At 46.7% G+C, this 12,017-nt stretch overlaps 1 protein-coding gene across 3 annotated transcripts in view; it reads right to left on the bottom strand.

Moving 5' to 3' along the window:
* Nucleotides 1-12,017, bottom strand: part of LOC126184461 (gamma-1-syntrophin) — a 769,719-nt gene that overhangs the window by 306,389 nt on the left and 451,313 nt on the right. For all 3 annotated transcript variants that reach the window (XR_007536832.1, XM_049926862.1, XM_049926854.1), the window contains exon 2: nt 8,023-8,178. Coding sequence is in view for 2 of the 3 variants with exons in the window: in XM_049926862.1 (XP_049782819.1) it covers nt 8,023-8,178 (156 nt within the window). In the remaining variant the exon portion in view is untranslated. The remainder of the gene's footprint in view (nt 1-8,022; nt 8,179-12,017) is intronic.

The following is a 12,017-nucleotide window of genomic DNA, read 5'->3' on the forward strand; positions in this document are numbered from 1 at the left end:
CGTAGTTTAGTAATGATAACATTTTCGATCATGGGTTCGAAATGGCTACAAGACCATGGCAAACCAATACAGAAGATCAACCTTGAAATTCTCATTTCGGAATCACTTTACCCGACCAAAGGCGCTCGAAGTCGTACGCTTTTCAAAAGAGGAAGCCAAAATCCCGGCAGCCAAAATTGTCGACACTCACTTTTCGATTGTCAGTAGCACGGTCTATGTAAAACTTATAAACGAAACTACATGCGACAAAGTGCTTCGTGAGATGAAACAAGAACTCCGCTTCTGTTGGCAACGTCGAGGTCGGCCATGCCGCAATGGGACTGCGGACTATACGCATACTCGAACTTCCATTTGAACTCCCAGCGGCATACGTTGTGGCGGCGCTCCGCCCCTACGGCACGGTACAGGAACACGTGGCTGAAAAATGGACCCAGTTTAAGACGTATCCAGTGCTCAATGGAGCACGCCAAGTGCGCATTGACCTCCAACGACACGTGCCATACTATCTACGGATAGGAGGGTGCCGGGCCATAGTTATTTATGACGGCCAGCCGAAAACGTGTTCCGGATGCGGCAAGGAAAGTCACCTTCGTTCCGAGTGCCTCCAGCGTCGGATCACACAACTCCCATCGACGGACGTTGCACCTCCACCGACGAAGACTATTCTCCCCGTGACTTACGCGACGGCGCTCGCGACGTTCTCCACAAAACAGACACAGCCGACCAATTTAGCGGTACAGACAGAAACCTGGATGATCCACCGGCCTAGCCTGGAGTGGAAAATAGTGCTACGACTCTGGAGCTACCGAACGCGACAGACACTGACGATAGCAGGATGGCTATTGATTCCCTTATTGTACCGACCGAAGCATTTTTCCCGGCGGGGCGTGAGTCAATGCCGACTACTGACAATGAAGGCCACGTACGGAAACAGCGATCACCGAAACGCCGAAAGCGCCGTCGTCGGACCGTGTTAGAACTCGGCGGTTCACATTCGGCCGGAGAAGAACAACTGACCACTCAAGAAGCCAACCGCTAGGCTGAGGCCGTTTCCACTGACTCCAACCTTGCAAAAGAGACAGAGAAACATGCAGCGTTCGACTATCAGCCCATTGACATAAACAGAGAGCAGCAGGAAGACACCAGTGCAGGCAACGAAGTCGCCCGGTCCCTTACTATCAAACATTCCGAGGCTATGGAACGTGAACAGACATCTGCTCCCGCTTCGTGTGCCGAGGACGTCGAGACACAAGATCCCGATCCGGGGCCAGCTGAGGCGCCGCCGGATCATGCAGCATAAGCAGCACAAGGAGGACCGCGTTCGGCGTCACTTCCGACGTTCGCTTCTCTCCAACATAAACATGGATAACCTCGCCCAACCAACGCGTTGCCAAGCTGACCTCCTGGCGACGATGCATATCAACGGGATAAGTTCTCCAGTCAAGATCCAGTTTTTGAAAGAAACAATACGAGCCATGGGAGTTGATTTTGCTTTCCTTCAAGAAGTGAAAACGACCGCATTCCCGAACTTTTATGGTTACACCACATATGTCACGTCCGGTGGCACTGCAGACACCGGAGAGGCAGTATTAGTGCGTGAGTGTATTGAAGTTACTGACGTCACGTATCTTTCCTCTGCGCGAGGAATAGCACTTACGGCGCTCAACACCCGATTCATTAATGTTTACGCGCCGTCGGGTACCACCAGACGTCACGACCGCACCAGATTCTACTACACGGATGTTGCCCCCCTTTTCCTTGGACGGCACGACAGCACCGTGTTTGCCGGCGATTTTGATTGCGTAGTTCAGCCCAAGGACCAAATCCCACACTACATGCCTTGTCCGGAACTGGGTGCGATGATCCAAGAACTTCACTTATGCGACACGTGAGAAAAAGTCAACGGTAATCGCTCAGGCCACGCCCATCTTACCAGTCATTCGGCCAGCCGACTTGATCGCATATATATGTCACAAGACCTCACACAAGGGGTGGTGGCCGCCGAACTGTGGCCTCAGGCCTATTCCGATCATAGTGAATATATGTGCACTATACATCTACGCCCCCAACAAGACAGGTGCAGCAATGGCTTTTGGAATCTTACTATAACTCACCTCCAGGACCTGGATCGCCGTCGGCAAGTTGAAGTAATATGGACTGACTGTGAATGCCGTCACCTTCGATACACCTCGACTCTGGAGTGGTGGTTCGTCTGTGCCCAACCAGCAATCCGCAGGACACTTATGCAGTTTGGCAAGGGCGTGACTGCGTGCCATCGACAGACCCTCGATTTTTACTACGCGGCACTCAGGGACCTCGACGCCTTAACACCTTCCCCGGAGAGACAACATGACCAAAGCAGAATCAAGGCTCACATATTATCATTGACGAAACGCCGACTAGAAGGTGCCGTAGTACGCTCGCGACGGCACGACCGAACGGCTGCAGAGGAACCCACTATGCACCACGTTGTGGCGGATAAGCGCCGACATCGCCAACACTAATCACACAACTCAGGACACAAGACAGTCGCTTCTGTACGACCCAAGCAACCATAGTAAGTGTTACAGCAGGTAACACGTACTATCGACGAGGCTACTGTGAATGCACTAACAGAGGAAGTCTCACTGGAAGAAGTCGAAGACGCCGTGGACAAAGGTGCGGCCAATAAATCTCCTGGGCCTGATGGATTGCCCATCGAATTCTAACGGACCTTCCGTGACATCATGATGCCTCGCTGGGTTATAATGTTCCGCGATCTTATGTCTCCAGACTGTGTTGTGCCGCCAGCGTTTGTAGAAGGACTTCTCATACCGGTCCACAAGCCAGTTGGAGGGCGATCAATTAACGACTGTCGGCCACTTACAATGCTGAACGTCGATTACAAGATTTTCGCCAGGCTTATGGCGGGCCGCATTAAGACGAATTTGCCGAAGATTCTCGCCCCAGAACAGACGTCGCAGGGGGGAGAATCCAACATACACGTGGCCACCGGTGACTGCAGGGACTGCGTGCCGTCTGAGAGCGGCGATCGTCTACATCGATTTCAACAGCGCCTTCCATAGAGTGCACTATAACTTCCTCCTAAGAGTGATGGACCGTATGGGATTCCCCCTGTGCCTCATTGACACTCTACGGCGTCTTTGGACCGCAGCCAACTCACACGTCCAGGTCAATGGAAGGACGGTAGGACCAGTACCCATTAAGAGGTCTCTACGACAGGGTTGTCCCCTTTCTACCTACCTTTATGCAATCGCACTCGAGCCACTCCTAGGGGGCCTTAACCACCGGCTATCTAGCATCACGCTGCGGGATGTTACCTTTCGCTATAGGGCATACGCTGACGACCTGGATCGAGAGATATGGACAGGCCGCAGGCAGTCTGCTGAACATCAACAAGTCGGAGGCGTTGGATATTGGGCGTGGTCTCGGACCGGAAGCCCTCGCTCCCCTCCCACCAGTTTCTGATCTGCGATATTTGGGAATCAAGTTCACGAAGGATGTACGTAAAACAGCTGCAGCAAACTACCGACGGTTACTACAGATCATACGCGCAACGGTGCGACAGAACCTGCTCCGAGACTTGAAACAGCTACAACGTGTTGAATATTTGAACCTCTACGTGGCATCAAAACTCAACCGTGTGGCACAAGTCCTCCCACTTCCTCTGCAGAGAGGTCACCGGCTTCAGGCGGCCTTCAGTTACCACGTTTCCGCAGGTCATATATTTAAAGTACGATACGAAACTCTTACCCTCCCAGTGCATAAAGGGGGCCTGGGATTCGTCAACGTCAGGGCGAGAGCAGCTGCCCTTTACATGAGAAACATGAGGAAACGATGGAAAAGTCAACATACCTCTCTCTCGGGTCGTTTACTACAGGTTCTGATGCCAGTCTCTCACGTCCCGCCGGTGTTGGTTGCGTTCGTCGCACCATAGCTCTCCCATGCTTCACCTTCATGCTTGATTACAGCTATGTCAATTCGAACCTCTCCGTCACACGTCCACCAAAGGCGAAAGACTTTTATACCAACCTTCTGCCGGCTGTTCCCCATAACGTGGTGGCAAACAAGTACCCTACGGTTCACTGGCCAAGAGTGCGGAAAACGATACACCACAAATTTCTGTCATCCACGGTGCATTCGAAGTGGTATCAGATCGCCAACAAAAAATATGCCACACGACAGCGACTTCACGCTATTGGACAGGCAGACTCACCTTATTGCCCAGATTGTCACCTCTTGGACACCGATTAACATCGTTTTACATGAGCATCGTCGTCCGGAGTATGGCGACTAACGAAGAAGATATTGGTTTCTTACCTCCGGGTCACGCCTGATATGATTGACCATCAGACCCTACTCTGTCCAGATAAATCTTACTTTCCCGACGCAAAATATCATGCGCTTACATTGTACAAAGGAATTACCGTCGCCTATGCGACGGAGGAAAGAGCAGCTTGATTATTGATGGTTCCTACAAAATGCTCACAATAACCTCGAACGCACACCGAGATACCGTACGCTCTTCGCAAATTATTTACGCAGCATTTTCGTTAACTCCCACTGAGCTGGGGAGTGCCAAGCTGCGGTTAATGTTCTGTGCCGCATCACACTTACGGCTGAACGTCCTGCCTTGTCAGGGATGAGAGAAGGAAGAGACAGGCTACTGCAAGGATTACTGTTTTCCTTTAGGCACTAGCGAAGCAGAATGCCTCCGTTGCAGCTACCCTTCAAAGGCGCTGTTGGAGATATCAGATAACGATGGCGAAGCACCAAGTGGAACCAGTTACGTTTATTGCAGAACTTTTTAGCTGGAATTGCATCAGTGATTTACATTTTTATTTTTTGTTTACTCTTTGAACGCCACCTTTGTTGTTGTAACACTGTTACTAGAAACCCCATTTGTACAAGTTTCCTCAATGTAATCATGTAAAAAAAAAATAAATAAAAACCGCAACCGCTTAAATTTTGATTGTCAGAATTGGCGGCCGAAGACTTCCGCATAATTATTGTTGTTATTTTGTACTAAGTAGGAGTACTTCCTGCATAAGAAGTCACCCTCACTCTGCCAACGGCGTTGTCAAACAGGGCGAACGAGCGGACAGAGGTTCAGGGCACTCTCTTGTCCTTGGGGTAGGAAACTGACCCTAAAGGCGGAGGAACCAGCAATGATCAACGACATGAGGATGCAGAAGACAATGGAAACCACTGTATTAAAGATGCACAACGTGTATCCACAGGACATGTGTTCTGTAACTGAAAAAGTGTCATGTATGATCTCTATTGGCAAAAGATTTATAGTCACCAATTCGAATCTGCGGAAGGGGACTGCCAAGGGGGAGGTGACCATGAGAAAAAGCATGAAGAACCAACGAAAGGATAACGTTCTACGAGTCGGGCGTGGAATTTCAGAAAGGCGTTCGACAATGTAAAATGGTGCAAGATGTTCGAAATTATAAGAAAAGTAGGGGTAAGCTGTAGAGAGAGACGGGTAATATACACTGTATACAAGAGCCAAGAGGGAAAAATAAGAGTGGACGACCAAGAAAGAAGTGCTCGGATTAAAAAGGGTATAAGACAGGGGTGTAGTCTTTCGCGCCTACTCTTCAATCTGTGCATCGGAGAAGCAATGATAGAAATAACAGAAAGGTTCAGGAGTGGAATTACAATTCAAGGTGAAAGGATGTCAATAATACGATTCGCTGATGACATTGCTATCCTCAGTGAAAGTGAAGAAGAATTACACGATCTGCTGAATGGAATGAACTGTCTGATGCGTACAGAATATGGATTGAGAGTAAATCGAAGAAAGACGAAAGTCATGAGAAGTAGCAGAAATGAGAACAGCGAGTAATTTAACATCAGGATTGATGGTCACGAGGCAGATGAAGTTAAGGGATTCTGCTGCCTCAGCAGTAAAATAACCAATGACGAAAGGAATAAGGAGGACATCAAACGCGGACAAGCAATAACAAAAGGCACATTTCTGGTCAAGAGAATCTGCTAGTATCAAACATAGGTCTTAATTTGAGGAAGAAATTTGTGAGAATATACGTCTGGAGTACAGCACTCTATGGTAGTGAAACATGGACTGTGAAAACCGGATAGAAGAGAATCGAAGCATTTGAGATGTGATGTTAGAGACGACTGTTGAAAATTAGGTGGATGGATAAAGTAAGGAATGATGTTCTGTTCAGAATCGGAGAGGAAAGGAATATGTGGAAGACACTGATAAGGAGAAGGGCAGGATGATAGGATATCCGTTAAGACATGAGGGAATGACTTCCATGGTACTACGGGAGCTGTAGACGGCAAAAACTGTAGTGAAAGACAGAGATTGGAATACATCCAGTAAATGACTGAGGACGTAGGTTGCAAGGGCTACTCTGAGATGATGAGATTGGCACAGGAGAGGAATTCGTGGCCACTTCTTTTTTTTAATATAAGTTTCACTGGTTGGCAATTGCTTTTTAACTATTTGTTCATATATACTTTTTAATTCTGCCGAGAGTTGCTTTTCGTATGTGATATTAGTACATCTTATTAGCAGTTGCTGTTTGGCTCACTGATCAGCTTATTAAATTCTGCGAATAGTTGCTTTCCTGAAGTTGTTGGCAGTTGCTGTTTTACTTATTGATCATTTTATTAAATTCTGTCAACAGTTGCTTCCTAAAGTTGTAATACCAAATCGTTTTTTGCTTTCGCTGTCTTGCTCATTATTCTATTACATTTTGCGAACAGTTGCTTATCTTAAGTCAGAACTGTGTATCTTGCTGCTAGCTGCTGTTTAACTTTATACTCGTTCTATTAAATTCTTCCAGCATCGAGTTTTGTAAATCACTATAGCAAATTATGTTGGCAATGGTTGTCAAATTTGGCCGTGTTACTTAATGCTGATGTCATTAAATTGTTGTGTTGAGTCTTTTAGTAAATTCTTCCACCAGTATCATTTTGCGAAGTCACATCAATAAATTGTGGGGGTATTTGCTGTTCTTGTGGGAGGTTCGAGTCCTTTCTCGGGCTTGGTGTGTGTGTGTTGTAGTTAGCGTAAGAGTGCTAGGTCTTCAAGGTTCGCAGGAGAGCTTCTATAAAGTTTGAAATGTAGGAGACTAGGTACTGGCAGAATTAAAGCTGTGAGGACGGGGCGTGAGTCGTGCTTGGGTAGCTCAGATGGTGGAGCACTTGCCCGCGAAAGGCAAAGGTCCCGTGTTCGAGTCTCGGTCCGGCACACAGTTTTAATCTGACAGGAAGTTTCATATCAGCGCACCCTCAGCTGCAGAGTGAAAATCTCATTGTAGTGTAAGATAGTTTAAGTTACATTAAGTAGTGTGTAAGCTTAGGAACCGATGACCCCAGCTGTTTGGTCCCACAAGATCTTACCACAAATTTTCCGTTGCAATAGTGACGACTTTTTCAGTCGGGGTAGAGACTTTATCGTTAGGGTGTCAGTGACCTATACAGGATAATTCAGCTGCCCCTACCGATGGGTTTTATGCAACCCACAACGCCTTCAAAAACTACGCGCGATATATTCACATCCTCTCACTCCCTACGACACTATTAATCCTACAGAAAAAAGGACTGGACCTTACTGTACTAAATTTAATGTAGTTAAATTTCGTACTGGGATAGTTTTCGATGTTGGCCACAGTTTTCGAGTTAAGGAAAACGCATTTGAAGGTGAGTTTTTTATGTTTTTCTTGAATAATTCGAAAACTACTGCCTCTAGCGAAGACCCACTTTTGCGGTACAAAATTTAAGCGCTTTAAATTTCCTACAAAAAGATCCTCTTCATTTTTCTATAGGACTAATAGATTGCGGGTAGCAAGCGAGACAATACGATGAATCTTGCACTTGATATTTGAAGGCGTTGTGGGTTGCATAAAACACACTGGTAATGGCAACTGAATCACCCCGTTTTGTCACAACACTGTAAATATTCCTGCTGATGGAATCCTCAGCCTTTAGTACAGATCCTGGAGTGCAGTCGCACCCCAGCTGGAAGACTGTTTGAGTACTCACTCTGGAGTCGAGCGGCGTGGGCGAGAGCTGGGCGGTGCGGGGGTTGTTGCGGGCCGGCTCCTCGCGCTGCAGCCGCAGCAGCTCCATGGACAGGTGCAGCCGCATCGGCGACGGGCGGCTCTTGCCATCGCTCACCGTCACCATGCCGCACCGCACCTGCGCACACACACCACGCATACTCAGCTCACTTCCCTCCTCTCCTCTCCTCTCCTCTCCTCTCCTCTCCTCATCCTGCTACTCACTATTCTCTGTTACCTGCTGCCATTTACTACCCTCAAATACGTCTAAGATGATCTGCGAGACGTTTACTTTCCTGGACAGACACAGAAAATGTAGGTTCACCATTCAAAAAATTAGTCACCGACTTAAAAGAACACACTGGTCACTTTGGAGTGCTGCAGACGTAGAAGTGGTACCAGGAGACCATCTGAACTACAACGCTTAAGTAAGTCATAGCAGTGAACTGGTGTTGACGTGCCTGCCAGTTGTATGGAATCAGCGTAGCAAAAGTAACTTTTGGCGTAACCCAGACAGTGTGTTGGGACACTTGCTGTTCAGGATGTATATTAATGGCCTGGCAGACAATATTAATAGCAACCTCAGACTTTCAGCAGATAATGCATTTAAGATATTCTGTCTGAACACAAATTTTCATCAGAGGGGGAACGTATCAAGCTCGGGAACTTGCTTTAAATGTTGAGAAATATAAAATCATCCATTAAAAATAACTAACCGAAAAAAGTAGAATACTATGACTACAATCTCAACGATACATAATTAGAATGAACTTATACAAGTACGTGAATGTAACAGATTGTATGGTTATGATATGGAACGATCCAATATTAGAATTTTGCTTAAGTTTGTGGATCCATACAAAATAGGACTGTCGAGAGACGTTAAAAATGTACAAAGAAGCGCGGCACGAATGGTCACAGGTTTGTTCGACTCATGAGAGCCGGCCGCTGTGGCCGTGCGGTTCTAGGCGCTTCAGTCCGGAACTGCGCGACTGCTACGGTCGCAGGTTCGAATCCTGCCTCGGACATGGATGTGTGTGATGTCCTTAGGTTAGTTAGGTTTAAGTAGTTCTAAGTTCTAGGGGACTGATGACCTCAGATGTTAAGTCCCATAGTGCTCAGAGCCATTTGAACCATTTTTGGCTCATGAGAAAGCATCATGGAAATACTGAAGCCCTACATTGGCAGACTCTTGAAGATAGACGCAAATTATCCCTCGAAGGCCTACGTACAATATTCCAAGAAATACTGTTAGCTGAAGAATCTATTCTTCGGTCACCTATGTACCGCTACCATAGGGCCCGTGACGATAAGCTGAGACTAATTTCAGCATGTACAGATGCATTTAAACAGTCCCGCGCTCCATAAGCGTCTGTAGCGGTTATAAACACTAAGTTGCGATACTATCCCCTTAGGGGTTTTCAAAGTATGTATGCAGAAACAGATGTCAAAATACGCCGTCTTTTTCCTAAACAAATGTCTCCTTCATTCAATATTTCCCTCCTTTGTGAGGCAAATGCCGGAACTGGAAGTCATCTCCTAAATATTCTCAGAGTTCCCTTCTGCCCACTACCGCCTCGCCTGGTTTTTTGGCTGGAAACGGCTTACTTTACTCTTTGGGGTAGCTTTGAAAATGTATAAAAATAGTTCTGGGTGTCTTACCTTGCAATGAGGCGCAGCGATTAGATACAGTATTGAAATTTAGGAGCAGGGTGATTAAACTTACTGAACGGTGTCTTGAATTAAGTTTCCCGTGGATTCCCTGAAGTAGTTTTACGTTATTCATTTGTCGATGCGATGTAGCGGTTGTTCCACTTCATTAGTAACAATTAGTATCAATCAGCCACTTTAACTGTGCTTCATATAAGACAATAATCCATTTCTGTAGACAATGCTCTCATCATGTGGCTGACGACAAGCAGCTCATGATTCTCTCAGTAGCTGTACATACGCAAGTGGTACCAAGACCACTAATCCTCACCGCTGCATCTCATATATGGTTCACAAGCCACTGAAAAGTGGTGAAGCGTTTACCAGTATTATCGACTTTCTTTCCTGATCCGTTCGCGTACTGAACGAGAGAAACCATGTATCTATAACTCTGTACGCGCTCTAATCACTCTTGGTGGCATTCTTGTGATGCCTACGAGAGGTAGAGATGCTGCCAGAGTAATAGTGACGCAATCCCCTTTCAGTATCGGTTGCCTAAATTGACCGAACAGCATTTCGCGAGAAATACATCGTCTTTATTCTAAAGGTTCTCTTACGTCAGGAGTGCAGGAGAACTTCTGTGAAGGTAGGAGATGAGCTGCTATTGAAGTACAGCTGTGAGGGCTAGTCGCGAGCCGCGCTTTGATAGCTCATTCGGTAGGGTACGTGCCCACGATAGGCAAAGGTCCGGCACACTGTTTCAATCTGCCAGGAATTTTCGTTCTCTTGTATGTTGCCCAAGAATTTATGTTGCACTTTCGTATGAGCTATACCATCCTGTTAGAATCCTGTCTCTGAACTCGTTAGCCATCTGTTGTCATGCGTTCTTGAGGAGGAATCGAAGCACTGGCGCAATACTCAAGAATTGGTCCTTTACAGATGAAATGCATGTTGCCAGAATCCTTAGAACAAATCTAAGCGTTCCATTCGCCTTTCCTAATACCAATCTAACGTGATCACCCAGTTTCATATCACTTAGTTCAAAGTACTGACGCGATGTAATTTGCTCAATATATTTATCACTAATTTTGAAATCAGATACTTTCTCTATGTTATAGACATTATACCAGATAGATGGTAAAAGCTGTAGAGGAAGACAGAGATTGGAATACATCCCAAATAATCGAGGACGTAGGTTGCAAGTGCTACTCTGAGATGAAGAGGTTGGCACAGCAGAGGAATTCGTGGAGGGCCTCATCAAACCAGTCAGCAGACTGATGACAAAGAAAAAAATCCTGAGCCAGTCATATACTTGCAAAGACACTCCGTATAATGGTATCTTGGTTAATAGTAGATGATGCGGTACAGTGTAGAACGGCTTTCGGAATTCTACTAAGCCGGAATCTATTTTTTCACATTCATATCCTGTTTGCAGGATGTCGGGTGTGAAATCTACGGCAGGACGCGAGGAGATATTTCCTATGGGCACTGTTGCTGGCCGCAGCTGATGCAGTGGACACGGCCTGGTGAGCACCTGCTGTAGACATTGTAATGAATAATACAGCCGATTGTGAATACTAATCAATAAAGAAATAGTTAAAATGGTTGAATTCTACCAACTACTACTGATTACCTCAAGTACTTCAGGCAATGGGGACAGACATTTCATTCCGCCAACCTGCTCTAACGAAATTTGTCACGGCTTCCTAGCGACCCCAACGCTGTCGAAACAATAAAGTCTAACCTTCATTCTTTAGTTTTACGAAATGAATTGGTAGTTAATTCATTAACCTACTCTCAAGTGTTCAATCGCGTGTGGTAAATGCCGTGAACAAGAACAAGGCACAAGTTATTTGGAGTGTCTAGAGCAGTTTAAGACAGGTCTCGCCACAAAGAGTTTAATTTCGGCGAGCAGCTGAGCGATAATCGCAGGCTTTCGTCTGCTCCCCGGCGGGATTACAGTTTAATCAACAAAAATAATAAGGAAGCGGAAGACGCTTAATGTCTGCCTCCGCGCCAGCTGCCGGGGCCAAGTTTGCGGGGCGTCTGGCCCGCCTCTGGCGCGTAATGCGATTTGGCGAGCAGCGCGTCCCGCGGGACGCAAAGACAAACAGCCAGCCGTTCTGCTTCCCGTCTCTCTCTCTCTCTCTCTCTCTCTCTCTCTCTCTCCCCCCCCCCCCCCCCCCCCCACAAGAGAGTATGCAAGAGGAGTGACGCTCCCACAGCTACGGCAATAAGTGTTATGACACTTTAGATACTGCGCAATGCCTATTTTCACGAATTGTTCCTGCCCCATTTCCTATAGAATGTCGGGCATTTACGTCACCG

The sequence above is a fragment of the Schistocerca cancellata genome, chromosome 1 (genome assembly GCF_023864275.1).
Source record: "Schistocerca cancellata isolate TAMUIC-IGC-003103 chromosome 1, iqSchCanc2.1, whole genome shotgun sequence".
In the NCBI taxonomy this organism is placed as follows: Eukaryota; Metazoa; Arthropoda; class Insecta; order Orthoptera; family Acrididae; genus Schistocerca; species Schistocerca cancellata.